The sequence below is a fragment of the Maylandia zebra genome, linkage group LG7 (genome assembly GCF_041146795.1).
Source record: "Maylandia zebra isolate NMK-2024a linkage group LG7, Mzebra_GT3a, whole genome shotgun sequence".
Lineage (NCBI taxonomy): Eukaryota > Metazoa > Chordata > Actinopteri > Cichliformes > Cichlidae > Maylandia > Maylandia zebra.
In genome coordinates this window covers 64,272,186-64,294,685 of record NC_135173.1, presented here as the reverse complement: position 1 = coordinate 64,294,685, position 22,500 = coordinate 64,272,186, and the positions used below count along the sequence as shown (strand labels likewise).

At 42.9% G+C, this 22,500-nt stretch overlaps 1 protein-coding gene across 1 annotated transcript in view; it reads left to right on the top strand.

The window, feature by feature from the left end:
• The window catches only part of sntb2 (syntrophin, beta 2), a 35,832-nt gene that overhangs the window by 3,918 nt on the left and 9,414 nt on the right, over positions 1-22,500 (top strand). The window contains exons 2-4 of the mRNA XM_004566110.6: positions 13,177-13,399; positions 18,641-18,851; positions 22,270-22,412. Of these exons, the coding sequence (XP_004566167.1) occupies positions 13,177-13,399; positions 18,641-18,851; positions 22,270-22,412 (577 nt within the window). The remainder of the gene's footprint in view (positions 1-13,176; positions 13,400-18,640; positions 18,852-22,269; positions 22,413-22,500) is intronic.

The following is a 22,500-nucleotide window of genomic DNA, read 5'->3' as shown; positions in this document are numbered from 1 at the left end:
GATTAAGCACTGCTTCCAGCCAAGAGTGATGCCATAAATCCCCTCTAGCTGCAGAAAAGGCTAACATTGTTATCTTTTTACAAAAAAACCAGCTAAACATGAGAGGTTTTTGTACAAATTGTGTGTTCTCCATTCTTTAAGCACCGGTTTGAGCACCGTTTAAGCACTGGCACCGTTTCAAAAGTACCGGTTTGGTACTGGTATCGGATAAAACCTAAATGATACCCATCCCTACAGTTTACATACTTTATGTAATTTAATAGGCTGTTATTTTTATTTATATAGTGCACCAGAACAAAAAAAAATGTTTTTATTAAAAAAAAATGGTCTGAACCAGTTTCAAACTGCTCTGGCTTTGACTCAAAAGACTGTGTATTGTGACGTGCTGACCGCTGTGTCAGAATTAGAGAGAATTATCAGCTAACACTACAGCTCTGAGCAGCTTTTGTGTCTTTAATCTTTAATGCTTGTTTTAGATTGACAGCCCATTTGGTGTGTTCACTCGTCAGCCTCTGGCAGACAGCCAAAGGCTATAGAAGCTGCACAGCCAGATGTTTCTCCAAGTAGTAGGTGGAGACCAAAACAAAGCTAAAAGAAGAGTAAATGACATTCATTTACATTTGGCGGTCTACTAGAACAATGACTTCAAAGGTGTCAGGCTGCTAGGTGTATATTACGGCTGTGCAATTAATAGAAATGTTTATTCGGTTACAATCATGGCTTCCAGAAATTAAAAAAATGACATAAGCAGAACAAAACAATCACTGTGCAGGCTTCCTTTTCACAGGGGGGGTCTCTTTTCGTTTTGTACTGCAAATCCAGCACACCCAAACTGACTTCCTAACAAGTTTTGGCAACAAGAGGAAGCACTTTAGTTTAGGAGTTAAGCGAGGATCAACAAATACAATTTCAACAAGCACACCAAAATTTTACATTACACTGATCTTAATATTGACCAAGATGATCGAGCTCATTGTCTTTACCATCAAAAAAAATATAGGGGTCAGGGAATCTTCAGCAGGGTGTCAAGAGAAACGAGAGTTGCATGTAAAATTCTTCTGGTAGTCATGTGACACACAACTCACATGATGTGTGATTTCTGCTATTTGAAAATGCGCTCCCAAGACCAGACTGCAGGAAATAGAAGCATAAACATAGGTATTTGAGTGCTTTCATGAAATATGGCATAAAATCACAATTTGGTTATAAAGAGGATCTAAAAATCATCATGGTGTAGATGGACACCACTAAAATAGTGTCCTCTGGTGCTGATAAGCTAACAAGGAATAAACACCTGTGGAGGAAAACCTAAAGCAGAGTTATTTTAACAAAGAAGTCCATGGTACTTGCAGTATTGGGAATCTAAATGGCTTTTAATTTGCAGCACGTCAAAACACGCAGATTTTGTGTCCAAGCGCTCATTGAAATTAAACTTCATTTACGTTTCAAACTAAGCGCCTAAAGGTGCTTCGAAGTTGCTCGACGCGCAGCAGCACTTGTAGTTTTCTTTTATTTTCGAATTTAATTAAGTTTGAAAACCGCACTTATTTAAAGACTAACTGGTGCCGTCTGATGTGGGAAACAGGTGGTTGAAAAGTTTTTGTATTTATAAGAATGCTTATCACACCTACAGTTCCACAAAAGGTAGGTCTGCTAAAGGTTAGGTGTGCAGACACGCTTTCCTAAAACCTACGCACTTTTCAGCAAGCCTGAACACCCACTAAACTCCAGATAAAAGAGCCTGAACGCACACTGTAGGTAAATGAGAGCTGAGTCAGTGAAACCAACTGACAGGAAATTAGTCTACAGCAATCATATTTGCCAGCTGCAATAGTCTTCAGTGACTCCTGGTTAGACTTCGTAAAACCTTAAAAACATAATTTGTGTAGATGGGGTTATGGTGTGGGCTGAGAATGTGTTGTTTACTGGCTCATTATGTGGCTCCACAGAGCTTCATTGAGATGCATTCAGAGCCTAAAAGTGCACTGACGTTGAACTGTTCAATCTTTAGAAAAAATGGAAAAAGAATGGATTGCTGGCCACAGAGCCCTTGGGATACGGAAACTTCAAGTTGGGAATGGCTAAATGCAGTGTTTAATGGTTTGGAATGAACGCCGGGTGAATACTGACGAGCAGTGATTGTAGGAACTGATCAATGAGTGACACATTTCCACTAAAGTCAGAATGAGGCCTGTTTTTAAGCTCTCCGTTGTGCCAAATAAAAGCTTAGGCGTCTTTGTGAATGTGGTATCGGGATTTTCTGGTAACACAGAAATAATTATCACTTCGAAACCTCTGGTGGAAACCAGCCTTTTGGATCTGATATCAACATAAAAAGCATTTGCAGTCACCCTCGGGTGCACACAGGAAGATGTGCCGGATGCATCTACAGTCCAGACTGAGAGGTCTTTTTCTAGGAATGTGTCAGCTGCCTGTCACTGTTTGCCAGTTTGACGGCAGTGAGCTGTGTTGTTTGTGGCTCTGCCGCTGCAGCAGTGAGCCAGAATGAGGCTCGAGTTTCCAGACTCTTTCTGCCATGTACACATTACACAAACCTCCAAAATGTTCAGACAATTAGCACGGGAGCCCCACATTCCTGACCTCCGCTCGCATGTTTTTATGTAGGGCAAAGGTCAAAACTGGTGGGTCCGGCTTGCATGATTCGTGCTGCTCCACATGTTCCACCACACTTTATGTAAGTTTTATCATCTGCACTACAGGGGAGGATGTCCAACTGCATCAATTAGTCAATCAATGAGTAGTTAAATGATCATTTGGGCAATTTTTAAACAAAAATGCAGCACATTTAATGGCTTCCGGTTCTTCAAACATATGGATTTGATGCTTTTCTTTGAACTCTAATGGTTTTGTGTTTTAGACTTACTTTTTAGACAAAATAAGACATCTGATGTAAAACACAAAGTAATTATAACAGAACTATTCTCAATGACAGGAACTTATAGTTGAAGTGGCAATAGCAACCATGGCATTTATTTAACTGTACAAAGTATGCCATCCATCCATTTTTCCACTTATCCAGATTAGGCGGCCTTTCCCAGCCATCATAGGACAGGTAACCAGACTATCACAGGACTCTTGGGCTGTTCTTCTTGGAAAAATCTTGTTTGGTTACTTAGTAACCCCAGCATCCATGATGGAGAAGCTGATGGGACATCCACACAACACCTTAACATGAACTCAGTATACGCTTTCGGACACTCTTTTTGGATCACACTAAATATTTTGTCATTTTTTAGCATTCTAAGTGTCAGAATTGAGGATTATCCAGGGAGTACTCATGAGCGGCATCTTCACAGTCAGATCCATCCCTCACTTGCCACACCTGGTTTCAAAACACCAAGCTGGCAACAGTGCAAACATTCAGCTTGTGGCTTCAAAACATGACTTGACAAACCTGTGGGTGGTGTCACAGTGGCTACATCCACTTTTTATAGTTTTTTTCAGACACTCTTTTTCTACTCTTGGATCTGTGACATCATAGACAGCAGATATGCCTGGTATGGTCTTATGCTGCTGTAGCCCAAGGCTCAATGTGATATGGGTTCAGAGATGCCCTTCGGCATACCTTGATTGTAATGTGGTTATCTCAGTTACTATCTTCCCATTCTCCTCCAATGCCTGACATCAAAAATATATTTTCACCCAGAGAACTGGCACTCGCTGGATATTTTTCTCTTTTTTTGACCATTCTCTGTAAACCTCAGAGATGCTTGTGGTGGGAAAGCTCAGGAGATCAGCAGTTTCTAAAACTTTCAGATCGGCCTGTCTGACACCAACAACCATGCCACATTCAACGTCTTTTAAAGCAATTCTTCTTCCCCATTCTGATGCTCAGTTTGTCTTGGCCATGTCTGCATGCCTAAATGCATTGAGTCGGTGCCATGCAATATGTGTGCTGTTGATCTGTTGAACGAGTGTTCCTAATAAAGCTCTAGACTACTTGTTCGTTTCTGAGTTTTTGGAAATTCTACTTTGCTTGCATTATTGAGGTCTAAGTGGATCGCAGTGAATTGGACTCCACTGTCACTGAAAATATTAAAGCTTTGTAAAGTAGAATTTATGGAAGAATTTACATTAAATCCTAAGCATCCTGCTTTTTCTTGCACTGTAGTAACACAGGCTGCGTGTGAGTACGAGTTGAGGCCATTTGCTGCACGAGGTTGAATTCACCCTCCAAGGCCACACAGGTAGGGAGGTCTCGATAAGCACACTGAAGTTGCCTGACCTTTTAATGCATGACATACATAATCCAGATATGACACGCTGCTGATTAATCCCCCTCCCCTCAGCAGCTGACTGGAAGACACAACATCCCGTATGTCCAAATGATTAGTTGAAGCTTGCTGCAGCAGTCCTTTCTATCTTATTGGGTTAGCCTTCTGCTCGGTGGAAGGAGACACGAGATGAGCCTTTTGTGAGTAATTGAATGGAATAAAAAAAAAATAAAAAAAAAACAGACACAAAGGGCATTGATAAAACGGGGACAGCCTTGATGAGGAACGGTTCTTTTCTTTTCAGCCGACGGTGCGTTTACTGTCCTCACGGGGTGCGATCTGCCACGGAGCATGAGTCTGCACTGCCTGAAATAGGCCACCGCCACTTTCTCAGCTCTGAACTCTGTTGCCTTTGATACCAATCTGAGGATACGTCTCTGGTTTCCAGCTGCCAAGGGAATTATAAATGACCTTAAAATGAAATTAGGAAGACATGTTTGTATTAGCACTGACAGAGCGACATTGTAAGACATGTTTGAGGCCCCTCACCCTTCCAAGACCCCCAGAGTGACACTAAATTACTACGCATAGGGCAGACATGGTTTCTATCTCTTTGTAGTCGTTTTGCATTTATTTGTGTTTAATTTGTGTCCCTGTTTCTAGATGTTCTGTTTAGCATCCTTTTGAGTCTCACCAAGTGTTTTGGGTGCATTTGGATTGTATTATTTTGAGTCTTTGCAGGTGTTCTGAGTTTATTTGCAGCTCTTTGAATCTCTTTATAGTTGTTTCAAGTCACTTTGTAGCGATTTGTTTCTTTTTGCAATTGATCAGAGTTTGTAGTTGTTCAGTCTTTGTTTCTTTGTTGTTGTTTAGTGTATTTGTTTTGCATTAATTTGCTTTAAAGTCTATTCTCTTGGCTGTGCAACAACCTGAACCTCTTGGTAACCACTTTTGATTGCAACTACTGATTTGTGTTTTTTGATATACATACATGTAAGTCCCAACTTGGTCCCATTCAATTGTGAACTGGTAGCAGACTGACTAAGTCTTAACATCTCTTTATTGCAAAGCCCCTTTGAAAATAATGTGGTTGCGAGTGATCACAGACATGTCTCCGTCTTCAGAGCAGCCATTTGAGCAGCAATAGGCTCCCAAGTGACACACGGCCACAGTAACTTTGGTCATGCTGCAGCGTGACTGTGGCATTAGGACATAAGAGAGCAGCATTTGGTCTGAATACTGAATGCTGAGCTTCTAACCATAAGCTCTGGTGTGTCTGGTCTCATTGCCCTGCCATTGTGGTTTTCATGCAATTACATCTGCTTTGACAGGCGTTCAATTTTTAGAAAGGTTGGACTTTTTTTTTCTCATGTGTGACTGACTTGCATAGCTTAATGCTCCACTACACCAGAAAGCATCCTGCTTGTCCTCTGTAAGAACCTACTACAGCTAAACCAGCATCACTCTGTGCCCCGCTGCAGCAATGACAGGTAGACATTTGTAATCTTTAGTAGTCGCAAACAATGGTGAATGTGATTATTTTTGTCCATAATCTGCTTTATCCTTGGTAGAAAGTTGACACAGATAAAAATACACTTTCATGCCATACACTGAATGCACTGACCTTTGGGTATGCCAAATAAATTGGAAAACCATTTATAGATAAAATGCCTTAATGGAATGTATTTTGGGATAATCCAGTGTGTTAAATATCCTGCGAATCACGTGATGGATAACACTGCTTTAAAAGAAAAATGCTGTAAATCCAGCATTAGCATAAATGATTGCTGTGTACTGACAGCATTGCCTCCAATAGCTAAAGGCAACCTTAAATGTTAAAGCAGTACCTATCATCACTGTGGAAATGGCAAATTGAAATCAAAGACTCAAATGTTTAAAATAAACACTAAAGTATTCTGATTCTGATTCTGATTCTGATTAATTCAAATGATTTATGATATAAAATATTTTTCTACTATAACATTTATTATGAGTTTGACTCTTTCATTGGCAAGAATGTGAGTAGGACATCAGCACTTTTGGGACTTTGTTGATATTACATTTTGGAACTCGCTCATCATGACTCTGTTTTTTTTTTTTTTTATATTTTACTTGGGGCGATTTGTTGGTCCTGACTTTGGGTATTTTGAGCCTGACTTGGAGTTTTTGGACTAAATTCGCGATGTGATTTGGGCTTTATAGTTCCCCAAGGACTAAACTTGTGACCTGTTGGTCTTGACTTCACTTTATTTAACTTTTGGTTTGATCATAGGTTTGAATGGCTCTTTGAACTGTTGGTTTTAACTGTTACTTGACGTGGCACTCTTTCGTATTAGCTGAAGTTTTGGCACTTTTGTAGTGGGAGTTGACTTGGAGCTTACTGGTTCTTAGCTTGATTTTTAAACTTGGATTGTACTCTGAATATACAACTTGACTTCATACTGTTGAGTTTTTGATGTTTTGAAAGAATACTTGCTCTTGACTTGTTTTTTGACTCTGGACTTGACTGTAGATTTAGCTACAATCTTGTTGGTATTGACTTGTTCTTTTAACCCTTTGTACATAACCATCAGCAACTAGTTAAAAAATAGAATTATTCATACATGTTAGTGTAACTGCAGCTGTGTGTTCTGGAGACATGACTGCACGAGAACATCGTACACAGAAACACGCGTGTGCGCACACTCTTTGTTGGATCTGCTTTCTGACACATTGTTCTCATTATGTTTCTGGCAGAAACACTCGAGGGAAGAAATTGAGAGAGAGAGGGTGAAAAACTAGAGGTGGGACTGTGAAAGATGTGTGGAAAGAAGAATAAGATTGAGAAAGACTGAGGAAAACAGGACAGACAGAAAGGCAACTTAGCAGCGGAGTTTAGAGAGTAAGAGTGAGTGAGACAAAAGCGAGTGTGGAGAGGTTTGCTGGCCAAAACACAGGGGAATTTCTGGGCAGTTTGGGGGGAAAATCCAGAGGCTGGGGTCTGACTGAGTGACTTGCTGCTCTGTAAGCTATTATTTCAGCCATACCATGAGATGATTACTTCTGTGTGTGTGTGTGTGTGTGTGTGTGTGTGTGTGTGTGGTAAAGAAGAGTAGTTCTCTGGTAGCTTTGTACCACAACTATTGCCACAACCAAATATGTGTCGAGTCAGACTCTTTCTCTTCTACATGTTATTTTTTCCCGTGCATCCTCTTTCCTTGCAGGCAGTGAGGTATGAAGAGAGGCAGATGAGCCAGACTCACGGGGATGTTGGTCGGCATCTCCGGGGAATTTCCTTCACACACGTTAGTGTAGAAACATACAGACGCACCGATACATGAACAGAGGCGAGAGTCCTCTGTGCATAGGCCTAATTAAAAGCAGAAGTGGAGCTGAGCGACAGGTCTACAGAACTAATGAGTTCATCCAACAGCACCGAAGCAGAGGCAGACAGCACTGAATCTGCCTGCCACGATAGAAAAGGAAGACAGTGTTTTATCACAAAGTTGCAGACTGTGAAGCGGAAGAGTGATTATTTCTGGCAGAAAAACGGAAGGAGGGGAAAATCTTTTTAACCAATCTATAACAGATACTTGGAAAACCCACCTGTCTCCGCCAAGAGTTTGTACTAGGTGGTCTTGACTTGGAACGTTGATTTAGGAGTTGCTGGTCTTTAATTGGTCTTGGCCATGGACTCTATATAAGGGGTGGAGGTAGCCAGGCTGACATCACCCATCGGTTAGTGAAGTCACAGAAGGTTCGAGCTGAGTGTTTTTGCAGTCACCATCTTAATATTTTGTAACTGGACTTGCAGAGGTGGTTCACGCGCGCATATTGCAGTGACCTGTTAAAAGCACCATAATTTACAACACAACATTATCAGGACTTGTAATGCACGAGCTTCCACATACACAGTGTGCTGCAGAAAGCTCTCAAAAGATCTCTGAATCTGCTGTCATGCCTCATGTTCAGCTGTATAGTGGATTGCATAATTAGTAGTTCAGAGAAATATGTATCTGCCAGTAGGCTACAGCCAAGAGTAACAATGTGGTGACATCGCAGCAGCTGGAAACTGCACAAGAGGTAAAGCTTGTTTGTGGCATCTCAGCTTTAAAGAGAGACAACAACCAGCGATGATGGCTACATCAAAGAGTGCAGCCACTGCAAGGCCTTTCATTTCGGCCAAAAACACACACACACACAAGGAAAACTGAATAGAAGCAGATGTACAGTGGCCCACAGTGCCAATGTATTACACAACAGAGCATTCACAAGCTTCACTGCAGCCGGACAACAACTTAATTACACACAATGGAGATGGAGATCAGCATTTCAGGTCTATTCCATCGTCATCTATTCGTCCCTTAATATTTGCATGTTTTTCTTTTTAATTTCAAAAGTGCATGGAGATTAGAGCTGCAACCATTAGTCAAAACAGAATTAAACCACAACTATTTTGGGAATTTGCTGCTTAACTGAATATCTCCGGCTTTGGGAGAGATGGTTGGTCAAAACCAGCATTTTAAGGATGTTGGATTGGGTTCTGGAAAGATATGTGGGGCTTAATGTCTCTTTTTTTTGGATTAAACAAAAGTACAGATTAATTAAGACAAATTATTATTATTATCTATATAGTGGTTTGTTGCAGCTGAAACATAAGTATGGCTGGACTTTTCAACCTTGTTATTATATCTGTTAGTTCATAAGAGAATTATAATAGTTCTATCTCAGTTGCATTGCTATAATTTTGATCCTTTTTTCTGTCTGAGAGTGTATCAGATACTCTCAAGTTTATTCCAATATAAAAAATTGTTAAATTCCTGAAAACATTGGTTATCCTATCCCATCCTACCCTGTCCTGTTACGGCCAATGATCCATGCCCAACACAAGAAGTCTGTCAGAGTGGACTATCTTCAAGTATGACTTTTGGCCCCTGATTTAGTTTTGGATTTTTGGTCATTTGAGAAATTTTAGTCTCTTTTCAGCTTCGGTGTAATTTAGGTCTTCTAAACATTTTGGCCGTAGCTGTTGCCATCTTTGTGTGAGGTTCCTGTGGGTAGAGAGTTCGGGTTTCAGGGTGTGTGCCAGCTATTACAAACCCAGCGGTCCGCCAGGCCTCTGCTTACGCACCATCAGCAACATCATTCGTTGCTGAATGGGAATGCCACATACATATACAGATGTAATATTTATATGGCATATGTCACTAAGTTCTTCAGTCGTTACCCCAGGAATCCACCGGGCACAGCTGCTCTATGCACTGCGTGGCTTAAATTAAAGGTCTATATTTCATGGAAGTTTTATCAAGCTGCAGGGACAGGCTAGGAGAACAGGAGGGCAGACACACCAATGAGAATCTGGTCAGATTTTTAAAATGGAGACCTCAAGCAGATTACACACTGTGGATCTAAAATGATTCTGATGGGGTTTTTTGTTGTTGTCGTTTTGTTTTTAAGCTGTGCTTAAGACAGAACAATGCACTGGGCTTCAGCTATCCTAATGTTATGCATTAGCATTTATTTAGTCTTTTTCTAATCTTACCGGACACTCAAAGGGCTTTAGACTACAAGCCTCATATCATACTGACTGTATAATACACTGATTTTTACCAAGGATGTCAGTAATTGTTATTGTTTGTTGTTCATGAAAACAAATAAAAACTCAAAAAAATAATTAATAAGGGAAAATGTATCTGATTTGCAGAAGCTGGCCATCAGACACCTTAAATCCACTGAAAAGATCAATATTTAGAAGTTCAAGAAAAGAAAAAATGTGTACAGATCTATTACGTGAACCTTGCTGGTTCTCATGCATAAAGAAGATAAAGATGAACCCTTTAACACAGAGCTGACATCATTGTGAAACACTCTGATATTGCAAAGGAAACATTTGCTTTCATGTCCCCCATTTTCTTTGTTTGTTTAAAGAGCCAAGAGCAAGATTTTTTTATTACTGACAGGGAAAATGGTCTCTACTGGTCCACAGTACCTTAAACAAATATTGATAAATGAAATGAACTGATCTGAAGGACACTTGAGATGCTCTGGTCTCGACTTGTTCTGGTCTCGTCTGGTCAACGTGTAGCCTGCAGTTCAGGTAGGCTGAGTTGACATGACTGACTCGGACAGTTGAAGATATTCTGCCTGTTCAGGATGAAAAGCTCTTTGGTGACTTTGCTGCGTGTTCTGATCAGATGTCGTCCAGTGTGTTTGGACACGTTTGGCTGAATCTGCGTTCATCCTGCTGCTTTGGTCTGGAGTGAAATCATTAATAAGAGTTAGTGTGCAAGTTCCATTGGCAGGAAGAAGCAGCACCATTTAATTGATGAGATGGGACTTTGGCTTATAAGATTTTCCTCCTCCCGTCACAGAGATCGATGGAGCTGGACGTGAATATTTGCTGTTTGTTGATTAGGTAGTGTCCACCGGTTCATTCTCTGTTGATTATCTGAGCCTGATTCATGGTGGCTGCAGTCTAAACAGAGATCCAGCACCTCCAGCTCTTCTGGGCTGAGACATGATCTCTCTGGTATGTCCTGGAGCCTTTTCTCTATTGGATATGCCTGAAACGCTTCACCTGGGACGATTCCAGGAGACATCGGGGTTAGATGATCAAACCTTCTGCACTGGCTCTGTTTGATGTGGATGAGAAGAGGCTACCAAATGACTGCGGTAGCAGCACCCAAAAAAAAAGCCAATTTCCACAGCTTGCATGCTTTCTGTCGCTGTCTACAGTTCAAGAAAGAAAGCTGCTGTTAGGAAACAGAGACGTTCACACAGACAATCACAGCCCGGTGATCCACAGTGAGATGTTCACATGCAGAGATATAAACATGCAGAACCACAAAGAGACCAGGGTCTGCTGACGGAAAATATCTTGGCTGAACATCTCTGCACCAAATCTGATTATTAGTGTGAGAGTGGGGCTTTGCAGCAGAGACATGCATTTCTCTAGAACTCTCACACATAAACACTGGCATTCAGGAATGCTTTCACACTCTCCTACTTAGTCCAAACCACTTAGGTTTGCAGAAATGGCCCCAGACCGTGTTGGTGTGGGTGGTGTGGTTAGGATGGCTGGTCTTTGCTCTTGCCTTAGCATTACTCCCCACTCCACCCTTCCCTCTGACTCATACGTGTAATGTACACAGTCACCGTGCAGCATGCTTTGCACCTACATATCAGTCAATCTGTATCTCACTGAGTGATTCAGGGTCACACACAGGGACTCTAGTGGTTTTCCACCTTCAAGCTTCCGGTACCCCACCACTCTGAAACATGCAGTTTCACTGACACTGTAAGATCATATCTGTGTTGTCATTTTATTTATTTATGTATTTATTTAGTTTGCAATAGCAGTGAGAGAAGCTGGACATTTTAGCCAGACGTCGAGAACAACTGAAACGACAACTTTAATGATTATTTATACACAGCTTTAGCTTTTTCTTGAATATTTTAAGTACTTATTCATTACTTTTAACTTTTTCATAATGCATCCATAAATTTCAGTCATGTATTGCTTTTTAATCTGCAGTCAAACTGTATAACTTATTATTTAAGGTCTTTTGTGTTTATTCTTCAACATTTAAATGCTTTTATTTGAATTTCAGCTGCCACATCCATTTTTTAGCCAGCTTATTTAAATATCTGTCATGCAGTTTTTGCTGCTCGTTTTCTCTTTCAGTTTCTTTTAAATTTAAATTTTTAACAACCCATATCTTTAAGCCCATCAACAGTTTATACTTTTAGATAACCAAGTCAGCTGATTACTCTTTACATTTCCTAAAAATCTGACTCATTTATAAAGCTTAAATCTTTGGATGCCTTTCTTAGATGATTGCTAAATAGGTTTACCAGCTTCTCACTGTCAGTGTGTACTGTTCAAGTATTAAAGCTGTCATGAATATTTATTCATACCTCAGTTCATAATTTTGAGCCATTGGATTCACATTCTCTTGAACCATTGTAGGTCTCTCTTGCGCATGCATACCTTCACAATCCTAATATCCTGGTCTACATTCAAGAATGACCTCACCTCCCGAGAGCCTCGTCTCAGGTTTCATGCAGAGCAGACCGACTCATTGTCCAACATACACACATACCCAGACTCTCTCTTTTAGCTCCCATACTCACTTATTTTGCACACAAATGGACTACGAGAGAAAGCACAGGATTGAACACGGAGCAAATGTAGTGTTCATTCGCACAGGAGGATAAAACGGAAGAAGAAGAATAAGTGAAGGCAAGGTGGGGGTGAGAAGGCGGCAAAAGTCCAAATTTGGAAAGTGAATCCATCACATCGGAGCAAAAGTGATTTTTATTACAAACAGCTGACCTCGAAGCCGTACGGCCGAGTCAGGTCCTGTTTTTCTAAGATAATTTCACGCAGGAGACCACTTTAAAGAATAAAGACGGCCTCTGGGTTCTCGGCCAAAATATGATGTTATTATGTTCAAAACATCAGGTTGGATATCAGGTTGGATAAATACAGGACCAAACCTGAGGCTGAAAGAAGTGCTCTCCACGCGTGTTTTCAGAAGCAGGTTAAAAGCTGACTTCTTTCAGAAAACATCCCAGAGATTCCTTATGGTTTGGGTTAAAGATGGCCACTCCAAATATCGCAACCAAGCATCTGTCTTATTTTAGCTTATTTTACATTCAGCTTCTCAAAAACAGCAACATGATTGGTTTATTCGATGATGAAAAAGAAGGGGTAAATGTCCATCTCATATATTTGATTTTCTCTTGATTAATGGTGCCACAGTTTGCACTAAGATTAAGATGAAATAAATAAAATATAAGTAAATAAAACTTAAAGCATAATTAAATCTACCTTAGATAACATAAAAATATAAATATGCTGAAATAATGTAATAAAAGGGTAAAAAAAAAATATATAACAACTACGCAAAATAAAAACAACCTCATTGGTTGATGTGCTTCTTCTATTGTTACTCCACAGTGAAGTACATCCGTGAGGTTTCTCCACTGTTCAAGAAGCCATCCCTGGTGGCTGACCTGCCGTGGGACGGCGTCCGCCCACAGTCACCCAGCTACAGCGGCAGCGATGACTCAGGGTCGCCCAAACACAGCAGCAGCTCCTCCTCATCCAAAGACAGAAAGGTCATCAGTCTGAAGATGTGCTTCATCTGCAGAAACCTCACCATGCCAGACCTGGAGAACAGGTGTGTGTGTGTGTGAGGGAAATACCTGTGTATGTGGGAGGTTGGGTGTGGTTGGGTGTGTAATCGTTTTCAGTGCCTAACCTCTGTTCATTAGATTGGAATGTTTGTTTTATAAAGAGATAAAAAGCACGACAGACACACTCCTGTGTCTTTGTGAATATTTAAGTGGGCCTGCAATGCTTTTCCTTAGTTTTTGTCATATATTTAGCGAAAGGATTCACCACTGTTCAGATATATATCAACAGCGGCGAATGCTTTCACCAAACATGGCCAAAGTTTCAAATAAGGAGACCTGTGTATATACAGAATGCTCCCAACACTGGCCAACAAGTTCTGTTTTTCTTTGTTGTGCTCCTGGGCCTGGTTAATGTCAAACAGAGGGCATTTCCTTTAGATGGTTATAGAAGGAGCTCAGCTCTCAGCACAGCGGCCTCCATCCACCTGCTCCGTGCGTCTCCGAATGCTTTCTACTCTGTTTGCAAATAGAAGGAAAGTGAAAAGTGAAGAAAAGTTCTAACTATGGATTTGCTGCAGTTTTGGCTGAGCTAATCCTAACACAGGGCTGTTCCATGTAATAAGGCCATTGTTGAGTCAGGTTGGGCAAGTTTAAAAACTAGAAGCCGCCAATATATGCGTGCATGCAGTGCCCCACCCCTGACACTCTTTACTGTATCTACTGAATTGTAAGAAATACATGTGTAAAATTTCAGAATTAGTTCTGATAGCTGTCCTGTAATTATAAACCGTTTTATTTAATTCACATAAAGTATGGTTGGCAATGGGGGAGGTCTTATCAGTAAGAAAAGCTGTAAAATAGGGGAGGGTCTGTGCTGACGGACGTGGGTTACTGACCTGGTAGCCTGGCTGGCCCTGGGTGGGTCCGGGATGGGCGTGAGGTTCTGGGGGCGCTCCGTCTCTGGGCTGGGACCCGGACCGGGCCTCGGGGGCTTGGGTCCTGGTTGGTGTTTTGCCGGGGTTGTGGGCGGGTGGGTGCATGGGGGCCCAGCCCTGGAGCAGGGTGCCGCCGGTGCGTCGAGCCACCTGGGGGGCTCTTCAACTGGTGGGGGAGATTGTCACATCTTGCAGGAGCTTTCCTCTCCTCAGGAGCTCCCTCTGCAGGAGGGGGAGATACAGGAGAGGTGGAGGAAGATCTCAGCCTGGGTGTTTATTGTCTTATGTAGTCTGGAAGATGAGTGGATGGTGGGGTGGGTGCAGTTTTCTCTGTGGTGGGGTTGGGTGGACTGTCCCGGGCTCTGTGGGGCCGGGCGGCGCTGCTGCACTGGGCCCGGTCTGGATGGGCCTGGGCCCCCTTTCCCTGGCGGGTCGCGGAGTATGGGGGTGCCTACTGGGGTCAGCGGGGGAGCTGGCCCCAGGGAGGGGTCACTTGCCCCTCCCTTCCTTCCCTCCCCATCTCCAGCTGCCTCCCTCTTCCCGCTCCACCACAACCACCCACACATGCAGGGCCTTGGAGTAGGGGTATGTCACCAGGGTGCAGAGGAGGCTACCCCCCCCTCTGTCCCCTTCTGGCTGCCTCTGCCTCAATTTTATCCCACAACTTAGACATTCACATTACTCACACTCTCATTACACATACATATAGGATCTTGGGGGTGGGCACGATACACGGAGTCCAAAGTACCATCAGGGTGTACACCCCACCCCTGGCATCGTTGCCCACCTCTCAATTTTAAATACACGTAGACATTGAGGGCTAGCAGGAGGGACTATGCGCTTACCTGCTGCTCTCTGGCAGGTAGCTCCAAGCCCTCCTGGGTTTTAAATGCACCTTAGAACACACATGCATCAACATTACAATGAGCGGGTGGAGGGAGGTTTGGAGTCTTCTCTCACCCCCGTTCTCTGCGACCTGCTGGAGCAGGGGGGCTAGGACTAGGAGGAGGAGTTGGCCGTCCGACTGCGGTCTGGAGTGTGGAGCCTTCCTGCTGCTGCGGAGTCGGGGCGGTCTGCCTCCCCCCACCGCAGGGAAAAGGGAAACACCACCTGGGTCTGGGTGCAGTTCCCCCCTCCAGGGGCGGGGGCACCTAGACCCGGTTTGTAGAGTACGCTTGGGGAGTGTGAGCGTGTGTACAGCGTCTCTTTATGTCTGTCTCCACGTTGGTTGAGTGTGGAGTAAGTGCATATGAGAGCATGAGGGTGGGAATGGATGTTTGTATCTGTGTGTGCCTGTATGTCTGTGTCTATATGTCAGGTTGGGTGTCAGGCGCCACCTCTCTGGGGACATCTCAGGCCCTCCAAGGTTTGGAGGCCTATCTCCCCCTACCACCACTTCCCCTGCCAGTGGCGGACCCCCTCAGACATCGGTGCGTTGGTGGTTCTTTGTGTCCGGGGATGGGCGTCCAGGTACACACCGGCTCACTCCTTGGCGGCCGCTTATCGGGGCCTGGAGCCTGGGGCTCGCTCGGGCCACTTCGGAGGTGGGGTGCCCCCGGCCTCTCGGCCTGGGGCTCGGTCACTCAGGCGCAGCTGGCTGCCGGCGGAGCTCATGGGCGCGTCACTGCAACTCCCCCTGGCTTCTGCTCCGCGGCTGCTGAGTGAGCCCTCATCTGGGACTCTCCTCAGCTCTTTCCGGGACAGTGGCGCAGCTGCCCCTCTGTTGGTCTTCCTTGGTCTCTTGTGTTCTGGGGGCCTCTGGATGTCTGGAGTTTTGATCTCCTCCACACCTGCTTCACGCCCTGGAGGACGGGGCTGTGGCCCCCCCACACCCTCTAGCAGATTATTACATGAAGGAACCTTTTAAAAAAACAAAAAACAAGCGCGTCCATGCTCACAGGTGTACACACGGGTGATCACACCCACAAACTACACCCTTTTTGGCTCCTACCTCAAAGCACACTGTGTTCTGTTGATCTTATGTGCTGCACAATAATGTTTAACATTTAGTATTTACTGTCATATTCCCATATATCATTGTGATGTTGTTTATTCTATTACTCTTGTTCTCTTCTGCTTGCTTTCTTTTTTCTTTCTCAGCAGGTGATCCAGGTGATTGATATATGCATTTTCTTTTTCTTTTTTTTCCTGCCCGTTCTGTTGGTTTTTGCCCTTCTCCCCCGTCCCTCTTCTCAGCTGTTTCTCTTTCCCTCTTTCTTTCTCCCCTTCTTTCCCCCAGTCAAGTCTGTCCCGTATTCAGTAAGTGAAAATAAAATAAACAATAAAAGGTGAATCAAATGGACCATTACGGCAAGGCTGGGATGGTCAATTTGGTAAAGTAAATCCGTTGGGCATCTTTCTTTGCCTTTAGACAACAATTCTGATGGCAAAAGAGCCAAACGGGACAGGCAAAAAAAAAAAAAAAAAAAAGAAAAGCTGTAAAATTAATGAGTTAAAAGTCCAGAATTTAGTCTTTGATGGGCCAATTATGGCTGCCCAACTGTTTGACAGCAACACTTGGGGATGAAGTTGTCATTATATATGGGTAGGCGTCCTGCAGTGTGCAGCTACTTCAGCGCGGGCTCTGGGATAGCTCGTTAGTTCAGAAAGTTCTCGGACATGGGAACAAGACTTGCACACTGGCTGTTTGTTCTGCATGACTTAGCATCCACCGTATAGTGCCAGTTCTCTGTGTCGCTGCATTCACTATTCATGCTGATGAGAATCTCCCGTGTCTCTCTAGTGCAACGCAACAAAAACTGAGGAGAGACTCTTCCCCGGTGCTGTTCAGCAATTACAATAATAATTATTACCAGAGTTTAATTCCATAAAATTAGTGAAATAAAAAGTGACAAATCAAGTAATGGACTCACCTAATTGTCCAAGAAAGAATGCAGAAGTACAAATGTTTCTCTGTGTTTATCGCGCAATAAATAGGAGAATGGTGGAAAATGTCCAAGTAAAGCAGCACCTGCAGAAAAGGCCTATTCCCTTTAAGCCGGTGGGTTATAGTTTAAAAATTGCACCTTAAAAAACATGCCCAGATTCAGCCGGTTACAGCTGCAAATCTGCAGGGCGAATGAAAAACGTCTGGCTGTTTGGATAACAGACACTTGGGAGAAATTTGAAACACAATGAGCCTTCTTGGCCGCGTCACCAGGTCAGAGTGAGATCTGAAAACTGCCAAAGTAAAACCACACTGAGTCACTCACACTGATGTTATCGTAGCAGTTCTATAAAGCTCTACCACTACAGCTCCAAAGCGTAACACAACGAGTGCTGCGTCCATTTGATTAGTTTGATATTTCAGAAGGACAGACAGGTCTGAGGAAATGGCACACAAGAGAGGCACTGAGGTATATGCACCTGTTACCAAATACTAAAGGGTATTAGCAATGATACAGCAATGATAGCTGATTGATTACAAAAGGATTTTAGAGGTTAATGTAGTATCACCTTTCACTAAACGGAGTCACCAAAATAAGTTAATAAAGCATTAAAAAAAAAAAAGTCAAATTCACAAGCGATATCTTCCAAAGAGGACTGTTATCTTCATCTGTCATTTATATTTGGTGGCAGCACAAACAGAACAGCGAGAACAAAGCAAAAACAGACATCCCCTTGATTAGGTATGAAAAGGAGGAACTGAGGCGGAGGTGCATTGCAAAGCAGCTTGCACATGTGCAGCTGTGCAGCAACGGTGGGCAGGCTATAAGAAAGTGCCCAACCAATGGGGGATGGCATTGAGATGCACTCATTCTCTGGGATTCCTGCTGATCTGTCACCTTCAGCCACATTATGATTCTGTTCAACGCTGTTTTTTAAGTTTGAACTATTCCTGCCACAAAGGTCTTAGCAGGCAAACATACAGGGGGAAGAATTATAATCTGAGTTTTAACAGTTAGTTTCCATAAAGATGATGCAAATCCTAATTGTTGCTCAGATAAACAGTGAGTCGCCCTTTTGCAAATCGAGTCTGCGGGAATCGATCGAAGCGTGTTTGTGAATATAACTGCTGAGTGGGTGGAATTTTATAGCGAGGAGTGAGCTGGATTTCTGAATCATCAGCTTGAAACACAAAACTAAGGAATGCCAGCTGCAGTTAAAAGCTCTAAACTGCAGCATGCAGCAGTTAAATGATTATTTACTGAGGAAATTAGATTTAACTTCATCATGAATAACCCACTAGAAGGTACTTGGTTTTAGTGGCTACCATCACTTCCTCCATTTCCAAACTGCACTATTCTTTTACGGCTCATTGTTAGGTAATTTTAAAGAAAGTGACCTTTTAATCGTTATCATAATTATTGAAGTCTGATCTAGTTGATGATTCCCTTTTCTCTCATCCAGACTGTTAGAGCTCCATTCCCCAGACGGCCAGCACACGGTGGTGCTGCGATGTAAAGACGGCCCCACCGCCAACACCTGGTTCACTGCCATCCACACCAACATTGCCGCCCTGCTGCCACAGACCTTGGCTCACATCAGCGCCTACCTGGGGGCCTCGACCTCAGCCTCCACACACCCCCATCTCAAACACATCGGCTGGCTGGCTGAACAGGTATTTTTACCTGCGTGCTGTACTGTACATGAGTTACTACATTAAAAAAAGACCAAAAAGCCCCAAAACAACGACACACATGACCAGATGACTTTGAGCTGGAAGACAAGCGGAGAAAAAGTTTTCGTTGCCAGGTTTTGTTGCTTAATGGATGAACTGTTTGTTTTGAACCCTCTCTTGCTCTGTCTCTACTGAGGCTTTACTTTCACTTTCTATCACCCTCTCTTTTTGCCCGATGTGCAGCAGCATGGCTCTTTAACAGGGCAGAATTTCCATAGTTACCCCAACTGTTTCACCACCCACCTTTTAGGTACCTGTGAAAAGCTACCAAAGGCCACTGTGTTGGGGAAAAAAAAATACACTGTCACCCGAGCCTTAGTTTTCCTGGGATATTTTTGTATCCAGCAGCAAAATTGCATCAAAGCTTAAGGAGACCCAGTGTAAACACAGATCCACCTCTACGCACTTTGTATTGTAAGTAAATGCACTTATAAAAAAACAGAAGAACATACAATGAATGCGCAAAACACAGACTGCATGAGAGGGTAGACAATAGAGGCATGTAAGGAAGAAGAGGTGCTCATTGCATGATGGGAAGTCCCCCTGCAGTGGGAAACTATGCTAGCATAGCTGAAGGGGTCGTTCAGAGTGACAAGAACCAGTCCAAACTAGAAGATTTATCCAAAAAGAAATCATCCAGAGAGGGTGCCTGTCTCCTAAATCCAAATTGAGAGCTGGGTCCTCAGAAGAGGTACCTAATAGCTGAAGGCTCTGCCTCCTACTCTATGTTTAGAAACTCTAGAAATTCCAAATAAGCCTGCATCCTGAAAGCAAAGTGCTCCACAGGGGTAACATTATGCTGTGAAGTCTTTAAGAGCGTTCAGGACTTTTTATGCAAGGATCAAAAATGTAATTTAAATTCTGGAATTAACAGGAAGCCAATCTAACTGAAATATTTTTGTATTCATCATCAGTATGTCTACATGGTAGAAAGTGGAAATCCAGGGTATTATTAGTACTGATGAATAGAGTTGAAGCACAAGCTGCCCTCAAGAGGAAATTGCATCTGTGGTTTTCTTTGTTGCTCGTATGTCACTAAACAAACCTGACGCTCAGACGTGGAGGCTGGCACTTCTGTATGTGAAGCAGCCACAGGAAGAGCGTGTTTTCTTTAATTAGCCTCAGTCCTAACCTCTCCACGTGGCCTCTGAAAGCAGGGCTATACTTTTATCGCACACAGGAACAGTGACTTCACTTTGAAGTGTCTAGTTCTGTATATTTTGACCGGGCTGGAACAGGAAGCACAGATAGAAGTTTCCCTTGTTACGTTATATCCTGCAGAGCCCACCTCTGCACCGCAGACACACTCTGTGTTTTAGTGTTGCTGCTTTTCACTGAAAAAACTCCAGTCTCGCAGTAATGACTCGGATGAACACATTGCCCTATTTTTACCACGTAGCTAGAAGAAAAATCAGGTCAGGTTGTCACGATGACCTGATTAACTCCTCTGCTACACCTGTACTCTGTAAAAACTACATCATTACATTAGCAAACTGCACCACAGCATCCATATCCTGTCAGACTACACCCCCTGTTATACTCTACGGCAGCACGGTGATGTAATGGCTGTAGCACTGTTGCCTCACAGCAAGAGGTTCCTGATTTGAACCCTGACTGGTGTAATTGATCTAATTGGCCAGATTTTTATCTACAGAAGCATCATGAAACCTTTTCTCCCTTCATAATTAACATGATTAAAATTTATCAACCAAAGCCTGCTTTGTTTTATAATCTGTTCACCCATACCTGTGTAAACAGCAGGATTGGAGAAAAGTCAGTGGAAGTGAAAAACAAAAAATGTCAGCTCTACCATCTCTACTCATCATCATCATCATCAACTTTATTTATAAAGCACTTTAAAACAACCACAGCTGACACAAAGTGCTGTACATTGGAACTGTAAAATAAAATTACATGAGATATAAATAAAAACCAAATAAAAGAAGAGTGAAATCATTAATTAAATAACTACTTCAATTAAAAGAGAAACTAAGTCTCACTGAGGTTAAAAGCCAAGGAATAAAAGTGGGTTTTAAGACGTGATTTAAAAGTGGACAGTGAAGGGGCCTCTCTAACGTGAATGGGCAAATTATTCCATAATTTTGGAGCCACAATAGAGAAGGCCCTGTCCCCTCTGAGCTTCCTCCTGGATCTCGGTACCTCCAGGAGCAGCTGGTCAGCTGACCTGAGAGACCGACAGGGTATGTGGGGATGAAGAAGCTCAGAGAGGTAAGGCGGGGCAAGACTGTGTAGGCATTTAAAAACAAACATAAGAATTTTAAAATTAACTCTAAAAGACACAGGCAGCCAGTGCAGAGAGGCTAGCACGGGGGTTATATGCTCTCTTTTTCGAGTTCCTGTTGAACCAGCTGCAGACGTGAGAGCAACGACTGACTGACCCCCACATAAATTGAGTTACAGTAGTCCAGGCGGGAAGAAATAAAAGCATGGATCACTGTTTCAAGGTGCTGCCTCGAAAGAAAAGATTTTACTCTTGCCAGTCGCCTTAAATGATAAAAACTGGACTTCACCACTGCTCTGATTTGGTTGTCCAATTTAAAATCACTGTCCAACTTAAAACCAAGGTCAGTAACAACAGGTTTAAAATAGACTTCCAGGGGTCCCAAATCTACAGAGGACGACTCAGAGGTACCACTGGGTCCAAACACCAACAGCTCTGTTTTCTTTTCATTAAAATTTAAAAAGTTTAGAGCCAACCAAGCTTTAATGTCATCTAGGCATGTCAAGAGAGGTTTTATGGAGATGCCATCCCTGTGCTTTAGTGGCAAATAAATTTGGCAGTCATCGGCATAACAATGAAATGAGATCCGATGCCTTCTAAGGATAGAACCCAGAGACAATGGATACAGTGAAAAGAGCAGTGGCCCTAAAATTGAGCCCTGTGGGACGCCGCATGACAGAGGAGCAGAAGACGGTTCGTAACCGAGAAGGCTGACAGAGAAAGTTCTATCTGACAAATAAGACCTAAACCAATTAAGTGCAGTGCCACCAATACCCACTACATCATGTAATCGAGAAATTAGAATATTGTGGTCTACGGTGTCAAAGGCAGCAGTTAGGTCAAGCAAGACAAGAACAACATGGTTACCAGAATCACATGCCAGAAGGATGTCATTCAAAACCCTTAATAATGCAGATTCTGTGCTGTGAAGGGTTTTAAAACCTGATTGAAAAACCTCAAAGATTCCATTTTCATCTAGAAAATCTTTCAGTTGACTAAAAACAATTTTCTCTAAAACCTTGGAGACTAAAGGCAGCTTGGAAATAGGCCTATAGTTCGCTAAAACTGTGTGATCAAGGCCAGGTTTCTTAAGCAGTACTCAACGTTCTTCTTCAGGTCCAGCTAGAAGGTGGACGCCAGCAGTTTAGACCAGTGGTCATGGCGCTGACCGAGAAGGACATCCTGCTATTTGAATCGGTGCCGTGGAGCCGAGAGTCCTGGTCCATGCCTGTGCTCACACACCCGCTGCTCGCCACCAGGTAAACACACCAGCAGTTACATTCAGTCTTTATTCACATCTTTACTGACAGCTCTGCTTTCAGATTTTTAGTTTTGTGACATTTTTTT